The sequence below is a fragment of the Lagenorhynchus albirostris genome, chromosome 16 (assembly GCF_949774975.1).
Source record: "Lagenorhynchus albirostris chromosome 16, mLagAlb1.1, whole genome shotgun sequence".
NCBI classification, from domain to species: Eukaryota; Metazoa; Chordata; class Mammalia; order Artiodactyla; family Delphinidae; genus Lagenorhynchus; species Lagenorhynchus albirostris.
This window is the reverse complement of record NC_083110.1, coordinates 59,378,243-59,403,491: the sequence shown is the minus strand read 5'-3', so window position 1 is coordinate 59,403,491 and position 25,249 is coordinate 59,378,243. Positions and strand designations below refer to the sequence as shown.

The following is a 25,249-nucleotide window of genomic DNA, read 5'->3' as shown; positions in this document are numbered from 1 at the left end:
TGGAGCCGGAGCGCGGCGAAGGGGCGCCGCCGGCCCCTCCCCAGCGCGCTGACAGCAGGCTCCGGGGCCCCCGCCCCGTCCTCTCGCCGGCGGGACACACCCCCGCCCCTCCTCTGCTCCGCCAGTTCCCGCCGGACCCACCGGGCGGCGGAGAGAGCTGGCGGGCGAGCCGGAGAGCGGCGGAGGCGGCGCTGGAGGGAAGGGGCGCGCGGCAGGCCCACGGGGAGCCGCCCGGGCGCACGGAGTCCGCGTCCGCTCTCGACCGTCCCCGCTCCGCGACCGTACCTGAGGGCGCCGGGAGCCCGGGCAGCGGCGCGCCGGACCGGGGTGGCGTGGGGGCCGGGGACCTGGGAAGCGGGAGGAGCCGGAGCTCGACCAGGATGAGAAGGTGACGCCGCCGGGGGGCGCCACTCGCTCTGTGGGGGAAGATGCTCGCCTACTGCGTGCAAGATGCCACCGTGGTGGACGTGGAGAAACGGAGGAACCCCTCCAAGCACTATGTGAGTATCGCCCCTAAGACCCCCGCGGGGCCTGGCCAGGAACCCCCGAGGGCCCTGGGTGGCCCCTTGCCCTACCCGCGCTGTTGAGTCCCGGGGCTAATTGCCCACAGGGCAGCCTTTGGCGGTAGAGTTTCTTCGCAGGGCTGTGATCTCCAGGGAAGCCTTTTCTGACCTTCCTCCACTCCCCCCACGCCCGTTTTCTTTTTTTGGCATTGGAATTGGCAAGTGGCTGCCCTTGTCTGTTACAACGGTGAAGTCATCTGTCCGCCTGAGCTTTGAAGGATGGTGGGGGGAGCGTTCGTCAAACCCTCGCTGGGAAGCTCCGTTGGGAAAGAGCATCTTCCCGGCCCTCCCTGGGGACTCGGGTCATTCACGCTCACACAGACCGAGATGCTTTCAGAGGCTTGACCTGGGGAAGGAAGCCTCACGCGAGCCTCCCACTTTTGCTCCGTTCTCTGCCTCCCTAGGCCTGGGTCTGGGGGCAGAGGGATGACGCCGCACCCCTGCCCCACCTCCACCTTCAGCCCTGAGCTTTGATTTCCTTCTTAAAGTCCTTGTGTCCGTCGGTGTGAGGAGAATTGTGGCTTTTCCTTTTATCCCTCCTCTGGACATGACCCTTAACTGGGTTCATTTCCTCTTAAGTGATGCTCCATCTCCAGACACGAGGAGGCAAATGTTTGCTGTGGTCTCCGAGGAACAGCCGGCTGCCCCTCCCCCTTCCTTCTCCAAACTTAATGAGAAGGGGCTAAGCTTGATTGAGCCGAGCTCCTGGCCTGTGGGACGCGTCCCCCTTTCATCTCAGCCCCTCCTGTCTTCCCATCCTTCCCACAGTAAACTGTGTCCTTGACGCCTGAGAATGCCAGTCCTAGCGGCTTTGCTCCTGTTCTTGAGATAGAAGAGACAGACAGCAGGGCATCCAAAGCCAGAGGACTGCATCTTATTTGCAAATTAGTCAGTTAAAGGAGCATTTAGAATGCTCAAAGCATTAATTTTAACAATTAAAACAGGCTGTTGGTTGCTGCCCTGGACAGCACATTGATTTCTGAAATTCCTTGTTGGAAGGAGACTGGGATTTGTGCAAATGTCAGCCTCAGGCTACTCTTTCTGTCTTTATCCCCGGTGGCTCTGATCTTTGGGTTTCTTTGTAGTAGAATAAGTGGGCCTGGGCTCAGGTTGGGGAGGAGGTAAACCAAGGAGTCTGGTTCCTGATGGGACAGAGACGTGGGTGCTGGTGGGAGAGCTGTTCCTTTTGTGTTACTGGCTCAGCAAGCATCTTGCCCTGCCATTTCAAGAAAGCTCTTTTTGGAGGACTTGGGTCACCATGTGGTCACCCTCCCCTGGGGACAGATGTCCATTTGCACATCCCAGCACTTATTACAAAGTCAGCTTTCTTAAGTTCTTTTCTCAAATGTTGCAGGCTAAGTTTTAGGGGTTCTTTTCTTTTCTTTTTTTTTTTTTTGTCCTGAACTTTTTTAATAAACATTTCGAATGTCATTTGGTTTTCTTATTATTCTTTTCTTGTTTGTTTGTTTGTTTGTTTTTTTGGCTGTGTTGGGTCTTCGTTTCTGTGCGAGGGCTTTCTCTAGTTGCTGCAAGCGGGGGCCACTCTTCATCGCGGTGCGCGGGCCTCTCACTATCGCGGCCTCTATTGTTGCGGAGCACAGGCTCCAGACGCGCAGGCTCAGTACTTGTGGCTCACGGGCCTAGTTGCTCCGCGGCATGTGGGATCTTCCCAGACCAGGGCTCGAACCCGTGTCCCCTGCATTGGCAGGCAGATTCTCAACCACTGCGCCACCAGGGAAGCCTCCTAGGGGTTCTTTTCTAGTCCTCAGTTAAGGTAGGCACTGCTTTCAACAGATGGCACTCTGTTCTGAGACCCAGGCAGGTGCCGGCTCTGGATTTTAGGTGAAACATCAAATCTTAGCTTTAACCAACGATGTCCAAGATTACAGATGTAGGATGCACTCCTGGTCAGGAGCGCTGCTAAAGTGACGGGGGGCCCAATGCAGACAGTGTTGAGAAGTGGTTAGTGCTGAGGCTCTGAGTTACAGGCTCTTGTTCAAAGCCTGGCTCAGATACTGACTAGCTATGCAGCTTTGGGCAAATTATTTAACCTCCGTGGGCCTCAGTTTCCTCATTTTTAAAGTGAGTATAATAATAGTATCTACTTCAGAGGATTGTCTGGAGAATTAAATGAGATCATACATGCAAAGCACTTGGCGCAGTTCCTGGCACAAAACAAGCACTCATTAAATGGTAGCTTGGCGTGATTCTGACTAAGAAAGCACTTTTGAAAAGCAGCTATTAATGGTCTGGCAAGAAGGAAGAAAGTTTTGGGGTTTTAAGATTGATAATAACTTGTTCTGTGTGAAAAATACAAAAGAAGTCCTGTCCAATTCCCTCAAAATGATCATTTCCTCCCTTTTTATGGACAGTGTTTTCTGGGACGTCTCCGCTTCCCGTGTAAGAATCAATGACGTTATGTTTGGGGCCGGGAGTGATGTCACTGAGCAGATGGGGCCATACAGAGCCCTGAACCCAGGTTGTGGGAAAACAGTTAAAGGAGAGAGTATTGTGTGTTATGGAATTGTGGAGCTGGCAGGGACCTGAGGACTCATGAGGCTCCACCCCCTCATTTTTACAGATGAGGAAACTGAGAACCAGATGGGATAAAGTCACTTGTGACACAGCTAGTCCCAGCACCTGGGTCTAACTGGCCTTCTGCCCATGTCATGGGTTGGGTTCATCGAAATACCGTAAAAGGCTGGTTGGGGTTGACGAGCCCAAATATCTGGTGATAGCAAGAGGTTCCTGCACATTTGGGGCATCAGTGCATAACATAAGGAGAGGGGGCCAATGATGGAAAGTGTCGGCAGCGCCAACAGGGCAGGAGGAGCATGCTGGGGAGGCTGTGCCGCTGAAGTTTAGGATCGCCTCCTCTCTCGGCCTTGACGTGGTGGACACCACACACCAGAAGGTCAGGTGTTCCGGGCAAGGCGCGCTGGTGTGGGTAGCAGGCAGGACGCACTGCGCCCAAGTCACGTATGTTCTGGAAGCCCTTTATGCTGAAGAAGCATGCCTTCTTCCCGCCTCTCCTCCACTGATGGTGAATTCTGAGTCTGCGGTTTGGCAAATTGCAGAGCAGAGCCGCTTTATGGGACGTGCACGTTAGCTGGAGCTAGCTGATGAGAGGCCTGGGGCCCAAGCAGGAGGGGCCCTGCTGGCCCCAGAATGCTGGGAACATACTGCAAAGGTCTTCTCAGGACATCCAGCCAAAGGCATGCTTGTCCCCGTGATGTGGGGGAGCTGCCTGGACACTGAGGGTCTTGTGTTTTGGTCTGTTTATGAAAGGCAGGCAAGTGACCTCCATCATTTGAGTGGTGCTGTCAGCCCTTGGCTTCCTTCCCCTCTGTCAAGCCCCTGCTTGGGGTGCGTTTGGGGAAGATGGGCAGCTGCTGCTTAGGCCAGGCTCCCTGCATGGAGCTGGGCTCCTCTCTTAGCTTTTATGAGCTGCCCCTGGGGAGACCTTTAGGTAAACTGTCTTTGGCCTCAGACCACTTGTCTTTCAAATGATCCTGATGGTGCTGGTTGCAAACTGCAGATACCTTTGAAAACTTTCCATAAGGATTGAGTTCCAGTTCACATAATCCTTTGTACCCACAAGCATGTGTAGGTGTATGTCAAGTCATTTGGTGTTGGAGAGGAGCTCGTGCATCTAAAACAAAAAAGAAATTGTTTGGATTTGGGAGGCATTGTGCTTTCACAGTCTTTTCCTTTCCTGATTGTTTATTTCAGACCAGAGTGTTCTGGTCCTTTACAGGGCTCTTCAGGGAATGCAGATAATAGCCAGTGTTAGCAGTTACCATCGATGGTGCCAAACGCTTAGCGTGCATGATTTCATGTAATTCCTATAGTTCATCGAATGTCTTTGATTCCTTTATACAGATGGGTGAACTGAGAGGTTCGAGGTTGCCCAAGGTCTCCCAGTTAGTACAAGGCAGATCTGGGTCAACTCAGGTCACTTTACCTCCAGAGGAAGCTATGAACCTACAGTGAGGCCCTTCTCCTCCACTGGAGTCTGGTTGGGGAGACCAGGCTCAGGTATACATGATGAGAGAGCAGTGCCATGTGGTATTTGAGGACTGGCTCACTGTGTGGGACGTGCACCTTGTGTCCTGGAGGTGAGTGTGTGACGGGTGATGGAGGAGGTCACTGTGAGGCAGGGGGAGTGGAGCAAATCCAAGACGATATCTGCTCCCCAGTGATGCTTGTGATAAATGAGGGATCCACCCTGTGGAAATAATACATTCTGTGTGTTCAGAGCATTGCAGGTTTGGGTCTTGGTCCTGGGAGCTACATTTTTAGGAATTGGCCCCAGACCCATTCTTTTCTCTGCCCTTCCTTTTTTCTTAAGCCCTTAGAGGATCCAGCCCCATGAGAGGAAGGGTGTGCAGCTGCAGTACGGAAAGGATCTTCTCAGGCCAGTCCCACTGTGGAATGAGTGGTGGTGGGCAGATCAGGGTTTGAATCCCACCTCTGACTCTTCCTAGGTGTGCAACCTGCAGCCAGTCACTGTGGGTCTCAGGTTCCTCACCTGTAACCTCACAGGGATTTGGGGAAATTGATCTGAGATAATTTGGGGCAAAGCTTCTACTTAGTACCTGGCCTCCATCATGGGTACTCAACGTATACTAGCTTCCATCTGGTCCTCCTTATCACCAAAACACTTGAGTACATTTAGGATCAAATAGGTGAAGCTGTGAGAGAAGGAAAGACTGAGGCAAAAAAGGAAGGCCCAGCTGTTCATAGTCTGATGGGAAAGTGGGCTACATGCCTTGTGGAAAACACCCAACATAGGAGAGAAGCACATAAACAAGGAGCAGCTGTTCAGACCTGGAGAGCTTCCTGGAGCTGCCCTAGTGATGGCTTCCTGGTCGGCTGGGAAGGAGAAGGGAAGGAACTTGTGTTGGGGGAGAGGAGTAGAGAGGTGTTGCAGGTAAGGGCAAGGTCAAATAGTATCCTAGCCCCAAGGTCAGTGCAACACATGAGTTAGCACTCTTGCCTGCTCTCTTTCTCTCTGTCTCTGTCTGTCTCTCACACGCAAGAACAGTTTCTTCTTCTCCAAGGAGGGAAGTGATCTAGGGGTGATTCACAGGTCTGACAAGGATTCCTGCTTATGGAACAACCGACCACATCCTTCAAGGCTGTTGGAAGAGGGAGCACAGCCAGCCATTTATCATGGCCCTCTTTAGAGCCGAGTGAGGGTTTGGGGGGACAAATCAGGATTGGAATCACCATGTGTGGCGGCAGGCAGAGGGGAGGCGAAGGGAAGGGAAAAATAAACCTATTTGATGTCATAGGAGACCGGTTCCAGCTCCAGAAATATAAGCGCCAGCTGCTGCATTTTCCAAAGAGATATTCCGAGGCCAGTGTGAGTTAATCGCCAGCGGAGACAGTGAATTAGAGCAGTGTTGTTAGGACTTCTGCCTTGGGGGTTTGCACAGCGGTCCCTGGAAATTGCCTTCTGATTTCCTCAGCCTGAGTCACTGACCAGACTATTTCTTGGCCAGAAAAAGTCTAACAGGAAACTCTATTCTCTTTTGCCTCTTTATTAAATAAAATAAAACAAATAATAGAGTTATACATACGGTAGTCACACTTCTTTTGAGTTCTGAGAATCCGGGAAAGGGATCATGGGTTAGGACAGTGAGCCAGGGAGAAGGAAGGACAAGGGGTGTGTGTGGGAAATGAGGTGGAAATACTGGCTTTGGAAAGAGGTTCTGAGCCAGGGCCAGAGGTGCTCTCTGCCATGGCCGTTGCCAAAAGTAATGGAAGAGTCCAGGAGAGTGATGAGCATTTGAAGCGGTGATTCCCAGAGCTGTGAGTGACTTCATGCCCAGGCCGGGCTGCTGCTACCTGTAGTGGAGTCAGGGGGGTAAAGGGGCACGGTGGGAGGGATGGGGGAGGGGGGACTGGGGGAGGGGAGGGGCTGGGGGAGGGGGAGGGGGACTGGGGGAGGGCAGGGGGGACGGTGAGCCACAAGCAAGCCCCCCTCATGCCCCCGAGTAACCTCCAGGCAGGTCACATCAGCAGCAGGTGCTGAGCAGAGTCCAGCGAGGATGTCGAGGTGCAGGGGGAAGGGAAAGAACCCATCTGTGAGCACCTACTGTGTGCCGGGCAGTGCAGAAGAGACCCTTCAGAGGGGATTTTACTTAAGCGTCATAACAATCCCATGAAGTAGGTAGGTGTTTTTATCCCCACTTTACAGGTGTGGAAATTGAGGCCCAGAGAGTTTATGTGAGTCTCACTCAGTGGCAAGGCTGGGATTCTTACCCTGGCCTCTGACACCTGAGTCTGTGAGCTTGTTACTTTCTTCCCCATTAGAGCTGGGTCAGTGAGAGAGGGGTATGAAAATCACCTAGGAGTCCGGGCAGCACCTCCTGAGAGGATGACGTGTATCTGGAAGGCTGTGTTGTTGGAGAGCCCCTGGGCTCTGGTATCCCTGGGCCAGAATCCTGTCTCTACCACTTACTACGTGGGACCTGGTGCAAGTTACTTCTCTCTCCGTGCCTCAGTTTCCTCATCTGTTAAAAACAAACAAAACAAAATGAAGGGAAAATAGGACCTAGCTCAAAGGGTTGTGCTGAAGGGTAAACGAGTTAATAAATGTCAAGACCTTAGAACAGTGCCTGGCACTTATTAGGTGCAACATAGGGATTTGTTCTAATACTGATTAAGTCCTGAAGCTTCAGAAGGGGGAGCTCTCTGTGAACTGGAGTTTTCAGGGAAGACTGGCTGGCGAAGGCAGGCTTCACGCTAGGCCTTGAGGAGTAATTAGGATTTGGATGGGAAAGAGTAGGATTTAGGTGGGAAAAAGAGGAGAAGGGCATTCCAAGAAAGGGAAAAACAAAGGTGCCGGAGGCGGGACGTGCAAAGAAAACGTGGACAAAACCCAGGTGGGGCAGAAGGATGGGGAGGAAGGGTGGGCCGGCTTCTGAGGGTCTCACAGGCCAGCCGAGGGAATTCAGAGTTTATTGTTACACCTCCGCACCTTCTGTTCCTCCCAAGGATTGCAGGGGAAGGGGAGCTGATTGTCACCGTGGGTCCCTTCTGGTGGGCCCCAGAGCTGGCTCTAGGATTGTCGTTGCAGCCGTGGTGGGAACAGAGCTACATGGAACCGTTTCTGTAGCTCTGCGTTGGGGACGCTTTTTTTTTTTTTAACATCTTTATTGGAGTATAATTGCTTTACAATGGTGTGTTAGTTTCTGCTTTATAACAAAATGAATCAGTTATACATATACATATGTTCCCATATCTCTTCCCTCTTGCGTCTCCCTCCCTCCCACCCTCCCTATCCCACCCCTCTAGGTGGTCACAAAGCCCATTTGCGTTGGGGACTCCTTAGCTGCAGGCCCAGCCCAGCCCCTCTCTGTTTATAGCTCTTACTCCGAGGGATCAGGCTGCCTCATAAAAGTTGATTGCACCCCAGAGGTCTTGGGGAAGGAGGGCGGAGGAGGGGGAGGGGAATAGCAAGGAGTGAGGCGTCAGCTGCTTTGGGCCACATCCGTGGAGGGCCCCGCTGGCAGGGCCTGAGGTCACGGTGCAGTCATTTCCACCCCCAACCGCAGCGCTGCCGCTAACGCACCCCAGTGGCAAGAGAGAGGAGACCCCGTCCTTGGAGGGTCTGGAGGCTAATACCGAACAGCTTGCTGGGAGCCCCGGATGAGGTCTCAGTGTTACCTGAAACTTTCAGGCCAACGTTGTCTTCTACTTCAGCATCTCTCTGAACCTGTTTTAGTTATAAAGACAGTGCTTCAAACTACCTCTTCATTTATTTAACCCTCACTCCACTGCCAGATATTCCAGTAAGCCTGATTCTTTAGGGAAAATGTAATAATAAAAATAACAGCTAACAGTTCTGAATGCTTTCTACGTGCTGAGTTTTACACGGAAACTCTCAAAGCAGCCCGCCGAAGTGTGTAGTTACTGCTGGCATCCATGTCATGCAGGCGAGGACGCTGAGGCCCAGAGAGCTTAAGGGAGTTGCCAAACACCACACAGCTAAGAAGCTGCGTGTGGAGAGGCGCCTGCAATGACCCAGGCCTGCTGACTCCAAAGCTGGCCTTGTCCCCATAGAAGCCTCGCAGCCAGCCCTCCGTTACATGCCACACCTGGGGAGACCGGGCCCCAAGGCGATTCCACCTGAGGCCTGGCTGGTTGGCTTCTCAAGGTGTGAGACCTTCCACATGTCACCTTCTCCACTTGATCTCCATTTGCCCATCCAGTAAATGGGCTGACTGCTTCCTTTCTGCCTTGTAGAGGGGAGGGTGGAGAGGAAAGCTGCTTTGGAAAACGCTGAGCCCAGAGAAAACAGCTATGTGAAGGGGTCCTAGATCCCTCAATCTGGTTTCCTAATCATTTGTGAAGGGGATGCTTTACAAAAAGAAGCTTTTCCTGACGCCAGGGAATTTTTCGACAAGGTTTCCTTGCCATCCTACGCTCCCTGAGAAGCCTATAGCCAGGGTTGACTCAGGACCACTTTAGGCCCCGGTGAAGATGTTTTCTAGAAAACCACCTCTGGGAACTACGCTTCGCTTCTTTCCAAGCCTGTCAGTTTTGTGAATGGAAGAGACAGAGCTATTTCCAGTCCCATCTGTCCCGGCTGTTACCTGGGGGGAGGAAGTGACATCCAGGGGGCTGAGCTAGCAAAGGGGAAACAGCTGTGCTTTCTGCCCCTCCCTCAGCTGCTTTCTCTGGCCCTTTGCTGTCATTTCCCTTTGCCTGTGAGGAAGCCACCCTCCCTAGGCCTGGGAGGAGGTGGGCGGTAGGGTTGGGGCAGGATTCCTTCCTCTGTGTGTGTCAGTGCAGCGTAAATTATGCAGTGGGACGTTTTGGGCCCTCCAGTCTGTCTCTGGACTCCCTGGAGTGTGAACCAGACCTGACAGAAATGGATCACTCAGGGAGTGGGGGTGGGGTGCTGCCCAAGATAGTGAACTTTCAGGGTCAGGGATGGCGTGGGTGTGGGCCAGTCTGTATTTCTGCCTATCACTGCGTGGTCCCCAGTAGAGAGCCTTGGCTGTTTTCCTTTTTCCAGGACTATTCTCACTCAGTAACAAAGGAGACCTTGACCTCTATTACATGGGCGCCATTATCATAACAGCCACCAAGTATTGAATCCCTATTTTGTGCTGGGCCTCTTGTTTGTAATCTCTGGTCCTGACACAGCCCTGAAGGTATGCATTTTTAACCCCGTTCTATGCATAGGGAGACCGAGGTTCAGAAAGTTGAGGTTGCATTGTTAGTCAAGCACAAAGCCAGGTGTGTTCGGGCCCCTACCCCCAGGCGGTGCCTGTTTCACGCTGTCACTGTGACTTGCACATTGGTCCCTCTCCTGGGCTGCCCCAGGTTGGGGGTTGGGGAGCTTCTGCCGGCCCAGCGCGTAGTCCTCCTGGGGAATAGTGTTCTTTGTGGAGAGAGCCTGCCTTGCTGACTTTGCCCACCTAAGGGTTCTGAGCGTGAAGGGATTGTCTCTGCTGTTTGAAGCGGCTGCTTTGTGAACTCTTTCATGGTAGGCCCCATTCTGACCCAGCTTTATTCCGTTTCCTGATGGCCCAGACCCAAAGGGCTATTTTAAGGGCCTTGCCTGTGTGGGAGAATTTCTCTTTGTAGCAACAGAGAGGGAGGCCTGGCTGGCCTGGCATGGTGCTGGCAGTGGGGCTCTGAGAGAGCGAAACTCTTTCCTGAATTCTGCCTCCTGGGCAGAATTCATCGGGCTCTCAGCACAGGGCCTGGCAACCCGGAAGGGGCACGGTCACTTGTCAGTGAGGGTAGGGCTTCCAGAGATGGCCGCCCAGGGATTTCTGCTGGTCTAAGCCCCGGTGGCGTGGCAAACTGATCCTTCTCTCACAGAGTTGAGGCCTGTAATAGGACAATGTCTGGACTTTGGTTTCAAGCCAGGGTTAATTATTTACTTTAGTCATCGCTCATTGGCAGCTGGAGAAAAGCAGCCTCATTTTCCCCATGAGTGCTGGTTGTGGCAGCTCCTGGGCAGGGATAGTGGGGAAGTCGGTTCGGAGAATGTGTGAGTGGAGCCCTTCTAGGTGCAGGCACGGGGCTAGGGCTTCTCATCCACCGTCTTCTTTAATCCCCACTGCCACCCTGAGCATCACCCCTGTTGCGTAGCCAAAGAAGCAGGGGCTCAGGGGGGTGCAGCATCTTGCCCCGCATCGCGTGGCCATGAACGGTGAAAGCCAGTGTCTGCGCCCAGGTCTCTGCAGTGATGAAAGCCCGCGATGGTTCCGTTGTGCTCCCTGCAGGTTTGACGGATTACCCACCCCACAAAGGTTAGGTTGCTAGGTAGGAGTACTTCTCTTTTTTCCCTGCCCTCAGCTGGAGGCATCCACACATATCAAAACTAGCTGCACTGGGTTTTTCTCTACACTCTCTGCCCTCCCTCAGACTCTGGTCTCCGCGGCTGTATTTCTCCCTCTGCTGCATGCACCCATGGGAGTCTTGTCCCTGATCTGTGGCTGTGCTAGGGTATGGAACGCTGACAGCACTGCCCTGGGCTTAAGAAAGGAAGTCAGCCCAAAGGGCATATGCACAGTGGACCTTCCCTTGGAAGGCTGGGGCCCTGCAGCTTTATAGTGGCTTTGTCTCCCGAGAGCTTCCCAGAGAGGCTGGGAGACTAGGAAGCACATCACGTGGGTCCCTGATAAAACTTCAAGGGTCTGAATTAAATCCTGGTCATCTGCCCACTCTGACCTTCCCCCTCCATTAACATGTGATGTGGTTGGAGCTGGTATTTGGGATCAGATAACCTCTTGCTACCTAGAATGGCTCCCTAGCAAGGTCTGGCCTCTATTTTGGGATTCAAATTTTTATTCCCCTTGATCTCGTGTCCAGAGGCACTTTTAAAAGCCTGGTCCTTCAGAAGCTCCAGCTGCTGGGGGTTCTACGTCCTGTCCCCAAGGATGGTGGCTAGCACGGCACTGTGGTTGGGAGCAGGGAGCAGTTTATTTCCCAGGCACTTTCAGCCTGCTGCTTGCTCGGGCTAAACGAGGCTCTGGCAACTGCAGCTAGCCCCCGAGAGGGCCTCAGGTAGCAGCAGTTGGAAGTTGAGGGCAAGAGGATGGGAGCAGAGCACCGATGCCCCTGATACATGGGCTCAGGCTCTGAAGCCCTTACTACCTTGTTTCACTTGTTCAAATTTCCTCCCTGCCATGGGCCTCAACTTTCTAATCTGTAAAATGAGAATAATAGTAGTAATAACAACAGCACTTAGCCCATTTGGTTGTTACTCCACATGGTGCTGGGGACATGCCTGGTGGTGTTACTCCACATGGTGCTGGGGACATGCCTGGTGTTGTTACTCCACATGGTGCCTGGTGTTCAATGGATGGCAGCTGTGGTTATTATTATCTTGGTCATCCTTCATGGTTTTGCTTAGTTTCTGCCACCTCCCAGAAGCTTCCAAGACTTCTCATCTTACAATGTTTTCTGTCTGTGAATTTTTGCAAAGTTTATTGTTTTAACCTCTCCTGTAACTCTTACCAAGAATGGCCTTGGGTTGCTCAGTTTGGGGCAAGCCTATGTCTCCTGTGCCTGATTGATGGAAAAGCCCATTGTGGGGTGGACCTTAATCTGAGGTTTATTTGTATTCATTCATTCATTCATTCATTCCATCAGTCAGTCAACATTTGAATGTTTACTATGTGGCATTGGGAACACAGCAGGACAGATAAAACTCCCCGCCCTTTTGGAGCTCACATTCTGATAGGGGGAGGGAAATAATAAACAAAACTGGTGAAATATGTAGTGTGCTGGATGGGGGATAAATGCTGTAGAGAAAACTAAGCGAGGTGAGGGAGACAGGGAATGGCAGTGGTGATGGGAGTTGCTGTGCTATTTTATAGAGTGTGGCCAGGGACAGCTCCCCTGTATAGTGACTTTTAAGTAAGATCTGAAGGAGGAGAGGAAGTGAGGCCTGTGGCCATTTGGAGTAAAAATGGTTGAGAGAGAGGGAACAGCAAATGCTAAGGTCCTGAGGTAGGACTGTGCCTCTAGCCTTTGCAGAGAAGAGCAAGAGGCTGGTGTGGCCCAGTGGCATCAGCAAGAGGGAGAGAGCAGTGGGCAGTGAGGTCAGGCAGCTAAAGAGCTCAAGTTGTGCCTGTGTCCCTCCCAGCACCAGGCCGGGTGCTCTGCTCAGCAATGAGGCGTCCTCTTGACTTGCTGAAGACAGAAACTGGTCAAAACACAGCTGGAGAGGTCGCTCTGGAGACTGTTTGGGGTTTGACCCTGACCCCCCAAGAGGGATTCTGTGGGGAAATACAGCCTCCATCAGCAACGGCTTGGCTAGCACCTGAGGACCCCGAAGGTAGCGCATGTCTTAGGGAGTTTCACTAACTGAACATTAGTTTTGTACCTACTGTGTGCAAGGCACCAATGCTGAAAGCAGGCCCTCCAGCTGGGAGCTAGAGGGTGGGGAGCTCCTGCAGAGGCAGCAGCCTCCGCATCCTTTCATCTTTAAACTCCCTCCCTCATGCTAGCTGATGGTCTGGATCACAGTAGGGCCTTGAGCAGTGAAATAAATCTGTAGACGAAGGCTTTATCCTATTAAACCCCCTTCCTCCTACCCCACTCCTATTTTTTAAAGAACCACAGCTTTTAACTTACAATTGTGGCAATTGGTCATTTGAAATGTAGAATATATATGCCTATCATTATAATACTGTGAATGGTGGTAAGATTCTCAGGCCATTCCACCAAAACCTTACTCATCCATGGAGTAGATGGAATTATAGCACCAAGAGCCAGATGTCTCTAGTTCACCTATATCACGGGCTAGCCTGGGAACTTAAATTCCATGTGTAGCAGCCAGGGGAACTCTCCTCCAGTGTTCATAGTGAGAAGGAAACTTCCAAGCTGACTGATGATGGTGATGATGACGATGATGATGGTGATGTTAGGAGCACGAATTATGTGCCACCCATTCTTCTAAGCACTTTACTCTTTACAACAACCTGATGAAAAGAGCGCTCTTTTTTTTTTTTTTTTTTTGTACACGGGCCGCTCACTGTTGCGGCCTCTCCCGTTGCGGAGCACAGGCTCCGGACGCGCAGGCTCAGCAGCCATGGCTCACGGGCCCAGCCGCTCCGCGGCACGTGGGATCTTCCCGGACCGGGGCACAAACCCGTGTCCCCTGCATCAGCAGGCAGACTCTCAACCACTGCGCCACCAGGGAAGCCCGAGAAGAGCACTCTTATGGTCCTTACTTTATTGATGAGAGAACAGAGACACAGGTTAATTTACCAATGGCCATAAGCTAGGAGGAGGCAGGGCTGGGGTTCAGAGCCAGGCAGTGGGGCTCCGAAGTCCTTCGGGAAACCTCTTACATCCTGACCTTCCAGGGAATCCTGCCAGCCCGGCTGCCACAGCCTAGCCTGGCCGTCCACAGACCTCAGTTAACAAGTGTCAGAGTTGGGAACCGAAGCCACTGGTGGCAGGCAGGAGCGGCCCCTCTTTGTTCCTGAGACAGGAAAAGCCATTTGCTCCTGGAGCCTGACACTGCAGGGGGTGGGTTTGCCGGGCATGGTTGCCTTCCTGGGCCATTTACAAGTCCAGCACTTGTGGCTGGGGTGGGGAGCACTGTATCTGTGGGTGGAGAGGCCAGATTAGAGCGTCTGGCAAGATGTTTCTGACACCTAGGCCATTCAGCTCAGCCAGGCTCAGCAGGTGACCAGGGATATTGCTTTAGCTGGGAGGGGGCACCCTCCCCATTCTGCCCTGTTCAGTTTACTGTGAGAATGAGCTGGGCCTTAACCATTCCTTCCTCTCTCCCTGGGCCCCAAAATAAACAGCAGCTGTTGGCTGCATCGTCTCTGTCGGCTGCCAGTCTGTCAACAGCCGTAGCTCTCGTTTGCCCCGCTCTTTGGGTTTAATGCCATGGGGCATTGGGGACCCTCCAGAGCCTGCCTTGCTGGTCAGCTGGTGTGCCCTGGCATGCCCTCTCCCAGGCAGTGCTGGCCTGTTGGCCGCACACTGGCATTGTCCCTTCGTGCCCTGCATGGAGGCAGGTCCTCATGGTGGTCACAAACTCAGGCTCCAGAGTCTGACATCGGTTCTGCTCCTGGCTCTGCCATTTAGCTGGTGACCTTGGGCAAGCAGCCTAACTCTGAGCCTATTTCCTTCTCTGTAAAATCCGGCCATGGGTTCTAGATCCTGGTATCCTGCGAGGATTGAGACCAGTGCTCTCAAGGCAGTGCTGTCTGGCTTCTGCCCTTGAAGCCAGACTGGCTGATCTGAGTCCTTGCTTTGGCACTCAGGAGTTTTGTGCCCTCGGGGCAGGTGCTGGAGTTCTCCCCGCCTAGGTTTTCTCATCTGTACAACGTGGATAATAAAAGCATCTCCCAGGCTGGTGGTGAGGGTTAAATGAGCTGTGCCAAGCACAGAGTAGGAGCTCAGTGAATGGAATAACATGTGCTCCCTTTGACAGATAAGGCAGCGTCCCCTAAAAGAGTCGTCCACAGGCGCACATCCGAGCGCTAACAGGATTACTCCTCCCCTAACCGTTGTATCTGATTTGCTTGGCTTTGTTTCTACCCTGCGTTCAGAACTTCCACTTGAGGGGCTGGGGGTTGGGGGGCGGTACCATAGAACTGGTTATAAAGCAGGACGGAGGCATGAGAAAGGAGAGCTGGGATTTCTGTTCTACTTGGCAGTGGTTCTGCTGATGTAACATAAGAAATGGGAAGAAGACCGGGTCCGAGGCCATGGACTGCCTTCAGCTGCTGGGCAGATCCCCCGTGGTGTTGACCGGTTTTCTCTGCTGACGTGTGAGCCCCAAGATGTTCTTTCATGTGATCTCCACAACGTCCCCGTGGGCCAGCCTGCCTTGGCTCCGTACTCTGGGAAACCCTTGTGTTCTTTGGCTGTTCCTTGCAATTACCCTCCCTTGTGGAAAGCTTGTACTGGGAACCCCCTTTAGAGCATCCAGACCCCAAAGTCATCATTCTCAAAAAGGAAAAAAAAGGCACTTGACCCCAATTGTGTTGAACTTCAGTGCTACGTGCCGCTGTGGGCACACCAACCCCCTGGTAAAGAGACCCTCACTCAGCAGGGAGCATTTGCACTGTCTCCCCAGGAGCCTGGTCCTTAAACAGGTGGCTGGGCCGGCTGTCTTGTCTCCTCCATGCTGCTCTTGGCCAGTTCTTGCCCCAGGAGAGAGGTCAATGGCAGTTCCATTCCCAACATTCAGGGATGACCCTTTCTGATAGACTTGTGGGGAGAATGAGTCTGCACTTTCGAGAGGAATGTGGCAAAGTAGTTTAGAGCAGGGGCTCTGGAACCAGATTGCCTAAATCCAAGTTTCTCCTCTCCCATTTACTTCTGTGTGACCTTGGGCAAGTCACTTAGCCTCTCTGTGCTTCAGTTTCCCGTTCTGAAAAATGGGGATAATAATAGTACCTTCCTCATAAGATCGTTGGGAGGATTAAATGAGAAAATGCTGATAAAAGCACTTATAACGGTGCCTGGGGCAGAGTTAGTGCTACCTAAGGGTTACTGCTGTTATCTGAGCTGGCAGGGCAGGTGCAGTCTGCTTCCTATCAGCCCAGGCCTGACGGATATATATATAGAAGCCTTGAGAAGATGCCTGGGGTTTGTGACAGAGGCATCTGGGATGGAGCTTGCGGCATGTTCTAGAGGAAGGGGGTGTAAAGATTCAGACAAGTGTTCCAAAGCTGACTCCACCATTTCCTAGCTGAGTGCCGCCAGCGAGTTGCTGACCCCTCTCAGCTCAGTTTCCTCAGCTGACTGTGCCCACGCCTTCCTCGTAGGGTCATTGTAAGAACGCAAGACAGGGTACAGCATCTAGTAGTCACTCTCCTTTCCTTTAAATGGTGGCCATTTAAACAGCCTTGTGGTTTGGCACGGGGACCAGGGGGATGGTCAGTGGGCTCCAGCCTGACCTTTCTGGCCGGGAGCCTTGAATTACACTCTTTCCACACCTCTCCCCTCACGAGCAGCCTCTGGGTGTTTATTGCAGCGGGGCTGCCCATGCAGAAGGTGACGGTACCTCCTGCCGGTGCCGTCAGTATCCCAGGTTGTCAAGCTCCTCACAAACAGTCTTGCTGCCTCTGAGGGACCTGCTGAGAAGGGCTGTAGGTCTCCTTCCTGTTTCACAGAGAGGAAAGGCTCAGAGAGGCACGTGACTTCTGTGATTGTGGAGGACACCGTCGATGCCCCGCCCCGTATGCCCTGGGCTCACCTGAGTTCACCTGCAGCGGTTTCCGGCATGCTGGCAGCTCCCCTCCTCGAGTGTTCCCCGCTGTCGCCTCTCCCCGCCTCACTTCTCTGGGCGAGGGCTCCCTCCAGCAAGGGCACCACGGGAACGTGCTCTACCCGAGCAGGTGCAGCTGAGGAAGGCCAGGGGAGGGGGCGGAGGTGAGTTGTCACTCCGTCATCCTGTCATCCCAGGGAGTTGATATCTCAGCTGCCTGCTCTCCACTGGGACAGTTTGGAGGCGATTTCCAGCCAGAACCTCAGAGGATCCCCAGCAGGACTGAGCCCCAATGCCCACAGCAGTAAATTGGCCATTAAGTGCCCTTTATCAGCCTTTATCCTTTCCTTGTCTCGCTCTCCATACCTCCTCACTTGGGATTCCGGGAATCATCTCCCTAATAAATAGCCTGTACCCAAGGCCTTGTCTCAGGGTCTGCTTTGGAATGAACCCAAACTATGATAGCAAACTCCTCCTTCTAGCAAGTGGTGGAGCGAGGACTGAGAACCTCTGTCCGTGACTCAGTTCCCCAGGCCGTGCTGTCTTTCTGGAGGTTCCTGGGGTTCTTGTTATAGAAGAGTCAGGATCCTTGTTCGATGCAGGTTTTTTTAAGCTAATAAGAGGCAGGAGTCATTGTGGACAGGGCTGAAGAATACTTGATCAATACAGCAGCTTCTGGGGGCCTCATCAGAGAAGGAGCCCAGTCAATGCAAACGTGACGGAGAGAAGCTGGGCCTTGGACATGTGGGAATCTGACCTTGTATAAACTTGCCTCAGGAAAGAAATAAACAAACAAGGGACTTATGGATAAATAGAAATCTAGTATCTTTATCCATCATAGGTCAGGCTGGGAGGAGCAGTGTAAGTGTCTGAGGAAATGAGGTCGGGGGCTGCTGGCCTCTGAGCCCAGGTACAAGGTGACATGATGTGAGCAAGACACTGTCGTTTGTATCTGCTGTAATCTGGCTAGTTGGCGGGGAGTTAGGCATTACGAACATTAAAGCTTCTTGTGATAGTGTTTGAAATTGTGGTGAGACTGGGTGTCCTTATAGAGGATGAAAGCATCTTTAAGAAAATAGAAAAATAGAAAAAAAGGAGAGAGTGTGTGTGTGTGTGTGTTTGCATGTAGAATGCATGTGTATTTGGAGATGTGTAATGTCTGTGTGTGTGTTTGGTGTGTTATGGTGTATTTGGGGATATCGTGTGTGTGTTGCAGGGTGTTGGGGATTATATCTGGGTGGTGTATTAGTATATGTCTATTTGAGAGTGTGTGTTTATATGTGTGTGCATTTTGTGTGGTATGTGTATGTGTGTGTGTATGTGTGTGTGTATGTGTGTGTGTGGTGTGTGTGTGTGGTATGTGTGTGGTGTGTGTGTGTGTGTGTGTGTGTGTGTGTGTGTGTGTGTAGTACAAGCTGTTGGGTCATTGTCCATCAGGCATATTCCTGGGGCCATCTTTTATCCTTGAGAACTCCTTACGGTCAGGCTAGGGGGTCCCAAAATACTTAGATTTTAGTATAAAATGGAATCATAGACCCTCACATATACTTACCCTAACTACCTTTTCTCCTTTCCTCCAGTGCCTCTTCTGAGTCAGGCAGGTTTACACAGACCTCATTTCACTCTCACAAAAGAAAGATGGTATTACTCCCATTTTTGTAGGCAAGGAAACTGGGAATTGGGGAGGTTAAGTCACTCACTCAAGGTGACACAGCTAGTGAGTAGCAGAACTGGGATCTGACCAACCTCTGAACTTCCACCCCTCTGCCCCCTCCACCCATGTGGGGTGAGCTGGTGGGTGGGATTCTGCCGTGACTTTGCACGTGCAGAAAGGGCCCTCTTCTCCATCCAGGACACTTGCTCTAGAAACATGACTTCTAGCTTCAGAGGAGGCCCCGGAAGAAGGCTTGCAGGAGCAGGAAGCTGTGAGGCAGGGCTGTGTGAACTAGGCTGGTGTAGACATGCCAGAGGACCTGATCCCAGGAAAGAGTTGTGACCCGGCGGGGGTGGGGGGAGGTGGGGATGGAGGAGAGACTCTAGAAGCAAGGGAGGATTGAGAAGGGAAGCTAGAAGAGGCCTTGAGTTCCTCCCCTGGGCCTCAAGGAGAGGGTATGTACACATTTTTGCTGGGTAAGGAATCTTACGCCTGGTTTTATCCTCCAAGAGCAAACGTCCATCTCCCTCCTGTTTTACTGTGAGCCGGTTACGTGTCCAGGTGTGTGGGGCTGGGGCAATGCGGACCTGTCCGTGTTACCTGTTATGTGAACTAACCCCTAATAAGGGGACGCACAGAGAAACAGGCCTTCCCTACCTGGATTCCTGGAAGGAAGAGAGGGTGGCCATTTCGTCAGTGTGCGTTCTTGGCAGACAGAGGCAGTGGGGCCCCTGGGCTTGCCTGGCTGCTCCCACCCACAGGAACTCACATCAGACAGTAGGGAATCCCACGGAAGCTTCAGTCCCAGATGTAGTCTGCGTGGGGCATTTGGGACTTATTCATGGGGTTCAGATACGCTTGGGTTCCCAGAGCTGCTGGGAGAGGGCCCCCTGGTACCCAGCCAGCTCAGTGACTCCAAACAACTCCTCAGGAGCGACAGTTCCTGCCACTGTCCCTGAGAACCTTAAAGGGCCACCTCTGCCCCACCCACATCCCCCGAACATCAGCCAGGATGAACCCAGGGAAGCAGGTGGATTCACGCAAGGCAGCCTGAGCAGCCCAGATTTTCAAAAGCCATCCTCTACTAAGTTCCCAGCCCCAATGCTATTAATATTAGGCGTTAACCTAATACAGTGTTAACCCTGTGGACTTGTTTGGCTCTCTGCTGACGTGGATTAGGATGGGTTAGAGTGCAGCAGTTACAGGCGAGGCCAAGTCCCTCACAAGCCACGTGACTTTGGGCAAATTATTTAATCTCCCCGAGCCTCAGTTTCCTTATCTGTAAAATAGGGATAATAAAAGTACCACAAACTCATAGAGCTGGTGGCTGGCATCGAAGCATCATGAAGGATAAAAATATAGGAAACAGCGGGAGCTGGGCATCCTCGTGTAGCTCCCCGCGTTAAGGCAGTAGATAGCCCTCCCTTTTTGGGAACAGCTCTATTGAGATATAATTCTCATACCATACAACCAACCCATTTAAAGTATACATTTTAGTATATTCATAGAATTGTGCAACCACTACCACAGTCAATTTTAGAACATTTTTATTACCCCAAGCAGCAAGTATGCTTGAGCCATCACTTCCACCCTCCCTCCCCACACCCCCACTGGTCCCAAGCCCTTGGAAACCACTAATTTTCTTTCTATCCTTATGGATCTGCCTATTCTGGACATTTTATATAAATGGAACCATCAACGACGTGGTCTTTTGTGACTGGCTTTCTTTCACTAATATAACGTTTTCAAAGTTCATCCACCATCAGCCCTTTTGATGGCTGATAGCGTGAGCTTGACTCATTCCCTGCTGGCCCAGGAGCCCTGGGCACAAACCCTCACCGTGACTTTGGCAGGGCTGGCCTGCGGTCCTGAGTGCAGGTTCCACTGGGGCATTTCCTCTCTCTGCCCTTTGGAGCATGTGGGTTTTTCTCTCCTCCTCTACTGTTTTGAAACTGGTCGAGGCTGGATCTTGTAGGAAATGTTGAATGCGCCTGCAGTTTATTCCCAGTACTTCCTCTGGCCTGGTCAGCAGCTTGGGGGCAGGGTGGAAACTGTGCAAAGTCTTTACTCATCTGTTCCCCCTGGACTCTGTTTCCGGGAGGGGATGGGGAGAGAGACAACAAAGCGTCTTTATTTGTTTTTAGTGTTGACTAACTTCCCAGCCCCCTTACCAAGTTCTGGTGAAAGTTGCTGGGTTCCTGGTCAGGCTCTCTTCCCTCGAGACACAGGGTCATGGGACTTCTCTTTTGGGGGCAGCCGATGGGGAAGTCGCCAAGTGTTTTGGAGTTCTCTGCGTGTGGAGTCAGACTGCATCTGTTTCTCCTCTAGCTGGAGCTGGACCGGTGCAAAACTGGGAATCCGTTAGGAGGCAAGTAACAAAATCCCATCTAAAACAATCTTAAACCATACGGAAATTTATCATCTTACTTTGAAGTAAGAAGTAGATAGAAAAATTATAATTAAAAAAAACTATGCTATTAATGAACATTTAGATTGTTTTCAACTTTTTTATTTTTGCCATTATAAACAGTGCTGCCCTAAACATCCATATGTATGTATATATGGGCTACTATTTTTGTAGGATAAATTATCAAAGCGACACTGATAGGTAAGAGTGTCTGGGGTTTATTTTTAGTAGGTCAGTCCACATTTAATCCATTTTCCTATTCTGTCTGTGTCTCAATCCATACAATGAGAACTGATACTTCCAGTGAAGACCCTTGTGGATACCTGATATTTGTGGAATCAATTTAGGAACACTGTATTATCTTGCATCCCCATCCTTCCCAATCTATGGCTGAGCATCAGGCTAAAGTAATGTGGGTTTTTTTGGGGGTTTTTTTTGTTTGTTTGTTTGTTTTGCGGTACGCAAGCCTCTCACTGTTGTGGCCTCTCCCATTGCGGAGCACAGGCTCCGGACGCGCAGGCTCAGCAGCCATGGCTCAAGGGCCCAGCCGCTCTGCGGCATGTGGGATCCTCCCGGACTGGGGCACGAACCTGTGTCCCCTGCATTGGCAGGTGGACTCTCAACCACTGCACCACCAGGGAAGCCCTAAAGTAATGTTTAAAAGCAAAAGACACAACGTAAAGGACTTTTTGGTCAACAATAGTATGTCATATATTCTATACCCTTGAGTATACTACTTAGCAGTTTTCTTCAAGAGATTATGTGATTCCCCGTTGGAACGCACAGGGTGAAATGTCTTAACAATGCCAAGTGTCGGTTAGACTATGAGGAAGTGGGGAACCTCATATGCTGCTGATGGAAGCACAGTCCTACCATGTGCCTGAGGAGGAAGAGAACTGGAATATTCTGTGAACTATGGCTACCACTTGGAATAATACAAATGCCCAGGAGAAGAAGATGGATAAATAAATATGGTATATTCATATGATGGAATTCTGTGCAGTTAAGGTGAATAAGATATATAAGTTTCAACCTGGAATGATCCCCAAAACAATATTGAGTGAAAAAGGCAAGCAAGAGAATATTACCTATTATGCCATTTATGTAAATACAATTTATCTAAATTTCATATTATTTCTATAAATTAAATTTATTCACAAAATAATAGTGTATTATATATATATTTACATACATTTGTGGAAAAAGTATAAAAACACAGACCGGAAGGATACACACAAAAAAATTCATGACACTGGCTGCTTCTGGATGGGGAGAGAGAAATGGGCCTGGGAGGAGAATAAGGGATTTAAACTTTATCCATAATGTTTCTGTTTCTCTTGTTTAAAAAATGATAGAATTTTAGCATTTATTTATTTTGAATGGAGTGTGGAAGGATTTGTTATATGTAACATGTAGTCTTCGTTTGTTCATTCATTCATTCAGCAAAGATTTGTTAAATGCCTACTACATGCTTGGCATTGTTCTAGGTTTGAGACTATATTAGTACACAAAAACAGACAAAAATCCTTGTCCTGGGGAGTTTATATTCCAGTGAAATGTATTGATAAAAAAACAAAACAGGACTTCCCTGGTGGTCCAGTGGTTAAGACTTTAGCTTCCAATGAAGGAGGTGCGAGTTTGATCCCTGGTTGGGGAGCTGAGATCCCACATGCCTCTCTGCCAGAAATCCCAAACATAAAACAGAAGCAATATTGTAACAAATTCAATAAAGACTTTAAAAATGGTCCACATAAAAAAAAAATCTTAAAACAAAATTTCAAAGTAAAAAATGATACAGTTCCCAAATTAAAAAGTAAGTTAATAAAAATTTTAAAAACTAATGTTTAAATGTTTGCATTCCTTCTTTATATGTTTATTTAATGATTTTGCAAATTTAGAGTAAAGCAGTAATTCATATCAATAAAAATTCATTTTATATTTATTGAGATATATAAAAAGGAGGCTCAGGATGAGGTGCCTTGGTTCATTGGTACAGAAGTTGGGTCTAAATCTGAATTTAAAAAGGCAAGAAAGACAGGGGCATCTTAACATAGGTTTGATTCCAGCACAGAATTTGACCGAGTGACTCTTGAAATAGCAAAAGTAACAATTAGATGCAAATTAGCTCAGAGCCCACCACACTGGGTGAGCCCCACCTGGGAGTAGAGCTTATCTGTTCAGTGCCTTGGGTGGGATTTATCATGTATTAGGAAGAGCAGAGCATCGAGCATGAAATGAATGCTTTACAGAGATACAGTAGCAGATGTGCACGTGAGTGCGTGTGCATGTGTGTGTACCCATGAGCACATGTGTATGTTTAATGGACTGTTTACTCTGTGCCCCGCACTGTTGAGGGCTTTCTGAGTGTTATCTCATTTAATCCTCACAACCCTGTGAGGTAGGTGCGTTAACTCATCCCCATCTTACCAAAGAGGAAAGAGACTTAGCCAGGGTGGCAGAGCCAGTGATTGGTGCACTGGGAATCAGAGTCAGGTGCCCTGGCCTCTGTAGCTTGTGCTCTTAATTTTAGGTTACTAGAGGGGGAATGAGAGAAAGACAGGTCCTCCCCGGGAGAGGCAGCGGTAGAGCAGCCGACAGATGATGGGGAGCCATGAGGAGACCAGAAGTGGGAACTTGGGGTGTGAAGAGAAACTGGGGTCTGGGGCTGGAACATCACGCTTGGGAGTTCAGACTTCCCTGCAAGCCAGAGAAGCCCCTGGAGGTGTTGCTTGACACGACCCAGTGTGTGTTTAAAGATGTAACCGCACACGTGGTGTGAAGGATTGATTGGACTCCAGAGACCGGAGGAACTGGAAGACCAGTTGGGAGGGGATGGCAGTGTGGTGTAGCCTCATCTGATGTGCGGGTCAGGCTCTCGAGCCAACAAGGAGGGTCAAAATTACCTTTGAACATCCCTTAAATTGCCCGTCCAGTTCAGTGTCAAGGGCACTTTGTACGCAATTTTGTGCAGAGTCAGAACCCCTGAACTAGAGTAAAAGAAACAAAAGGCAAATCAGTAGCCCTCGTTGGGCGTCCAGACCAGTCACCTGTAACATAAGGCCGGTGGGAGGTGGCTGCAGGCTGTCCGCAAGGCTGACTCCATTCTGTTTTAAGATTAAGCCTCTATAACCTACAGCCTCTTTAGGGGATTTGTAGTCAGGAAGATGGACCCAGAGAGTGAAGGTAGCACCAGAGGGCTGTGATTCCACCGCAGCTGCTGGCTTCGTGGTCTTTCTGTGTCTTGGTTTTCCTTACTTTTCATCATTCCTCTTATCTCCTGGGATAATCCCTTTCCACTTCCTAAACAAAGGTGTTTCCCTAGATTCTGTCCAGTTACTAAGCCTTGTGCTTCCATTTTCTTCTCTCCATACTCTTTGGTTCTGGACCTTCTTTTCCACTTAATCTGTGACCTCTGGGCAGATCTGTGTCCGCAGGAGGACCTTCTCCTGTCCCCAGCCAGCCAGCACCTTCTCACCAAGGTAAGTCTGTCCTCCGCCACCCACCTCATCCTACTCCCTGACTGCCCAGTATTTTAATTAATGGCACCCCCATTTTTCCAGTCCCCGGAGTCAAAATCTGGGAGTGACATTTGACTTCTCCTCCCCTGACTTCCATCTGGATTCTGTGATCTGCTGATGAGTGGTTCCCAGATCTGCCTGGGAAGCTGGTGAAGAATTTCTTCCTTTGGGATCACTTGCTACAAGCCCGGAGGCTGATTCAGTATTCAGGTAGCCTGGCACAAGGGCAGGACCCGAAGTTCATGTCTTTTTCAAAGCTCCACAGGAGCACCTACTGATGAGCCAAGTGCTGGAACCACTGCCCTGGGTCTGCATCTGACCCGTCTCATAGATTCATTAGCCTTGCACTTCCGTCTTGCACTCCTCTATCACCCTAATTCTAGGCCACATGGCAGCTTAGATGGGCTTCTGCAGGTCACTGCAGCCAGCCTAGACCAGAGCGGTCACCTTGCGGTCACCCAGCATCTCTCTCTGCACCCTTGCCCCAAAGCCATGTTCATTGCCTGGAACTTGCCCCCTCACCTGCCGAAATCCTTTAAGGCTCATCTCAGATGTGTCTTCTAAAGGGCCTTCCAGGTCCACCTGAGACAGATGGGCTTCCTCCACTCCTAGCTTGTAATAATTACTGGTTTACATATTTCTTTCCTCTGCAGGATTAATTGAACAAGCATATGTGAAGCACTGACCCAGACACTTAGGATGAGGAGGGACAGAGAGGGGCCCATCCTTAAGCTCCAGGGTACTTACCAGATGCTAAACTCCTTAGGACCAGGGCTCTGGCGGACCTCGAGTGTGCACTTCATCAATATTTGTTGATCCTGCCCTATATCGTGGGTTTCCCTCCCCAAAGAGTAGGTCACATGCTAGGTTTTTCTACCCTCAGGTGCAGCA

General features: G+C 50.8%; 1 protein-coding gene across 3 annotated transcripts in view; it reads left to right on the top strand.

Annotated features, from left to right (window-relative positions):
- Positions 1 to 152: 152 nt before the first annotated feature.
- Positions 153 to 25,249, top strand: part of SH3PXD2A (SH3 and PX domains 2A) — a 248,697-nt gene continuing 223,600 nt past the window's right edge. For 2 of the 3 annotated variants that reach the window (XM_060125291.1, XM_060125290.1), the window contains exon 1: positions 154 to 500. In XM_060125291.1, coding sequence (XP_059981274.1) covers positions 429 to 500 — 72 coding nt within the window. In that variant the 5' untranslated portion in view covers positions 154 to 428. Of the gene's footprint in view, positions 501 to 25,249 lie in introns of all 3 variants that reach the window. The other variant, XM_060125289.1, reaches the window with a different exon arrangement.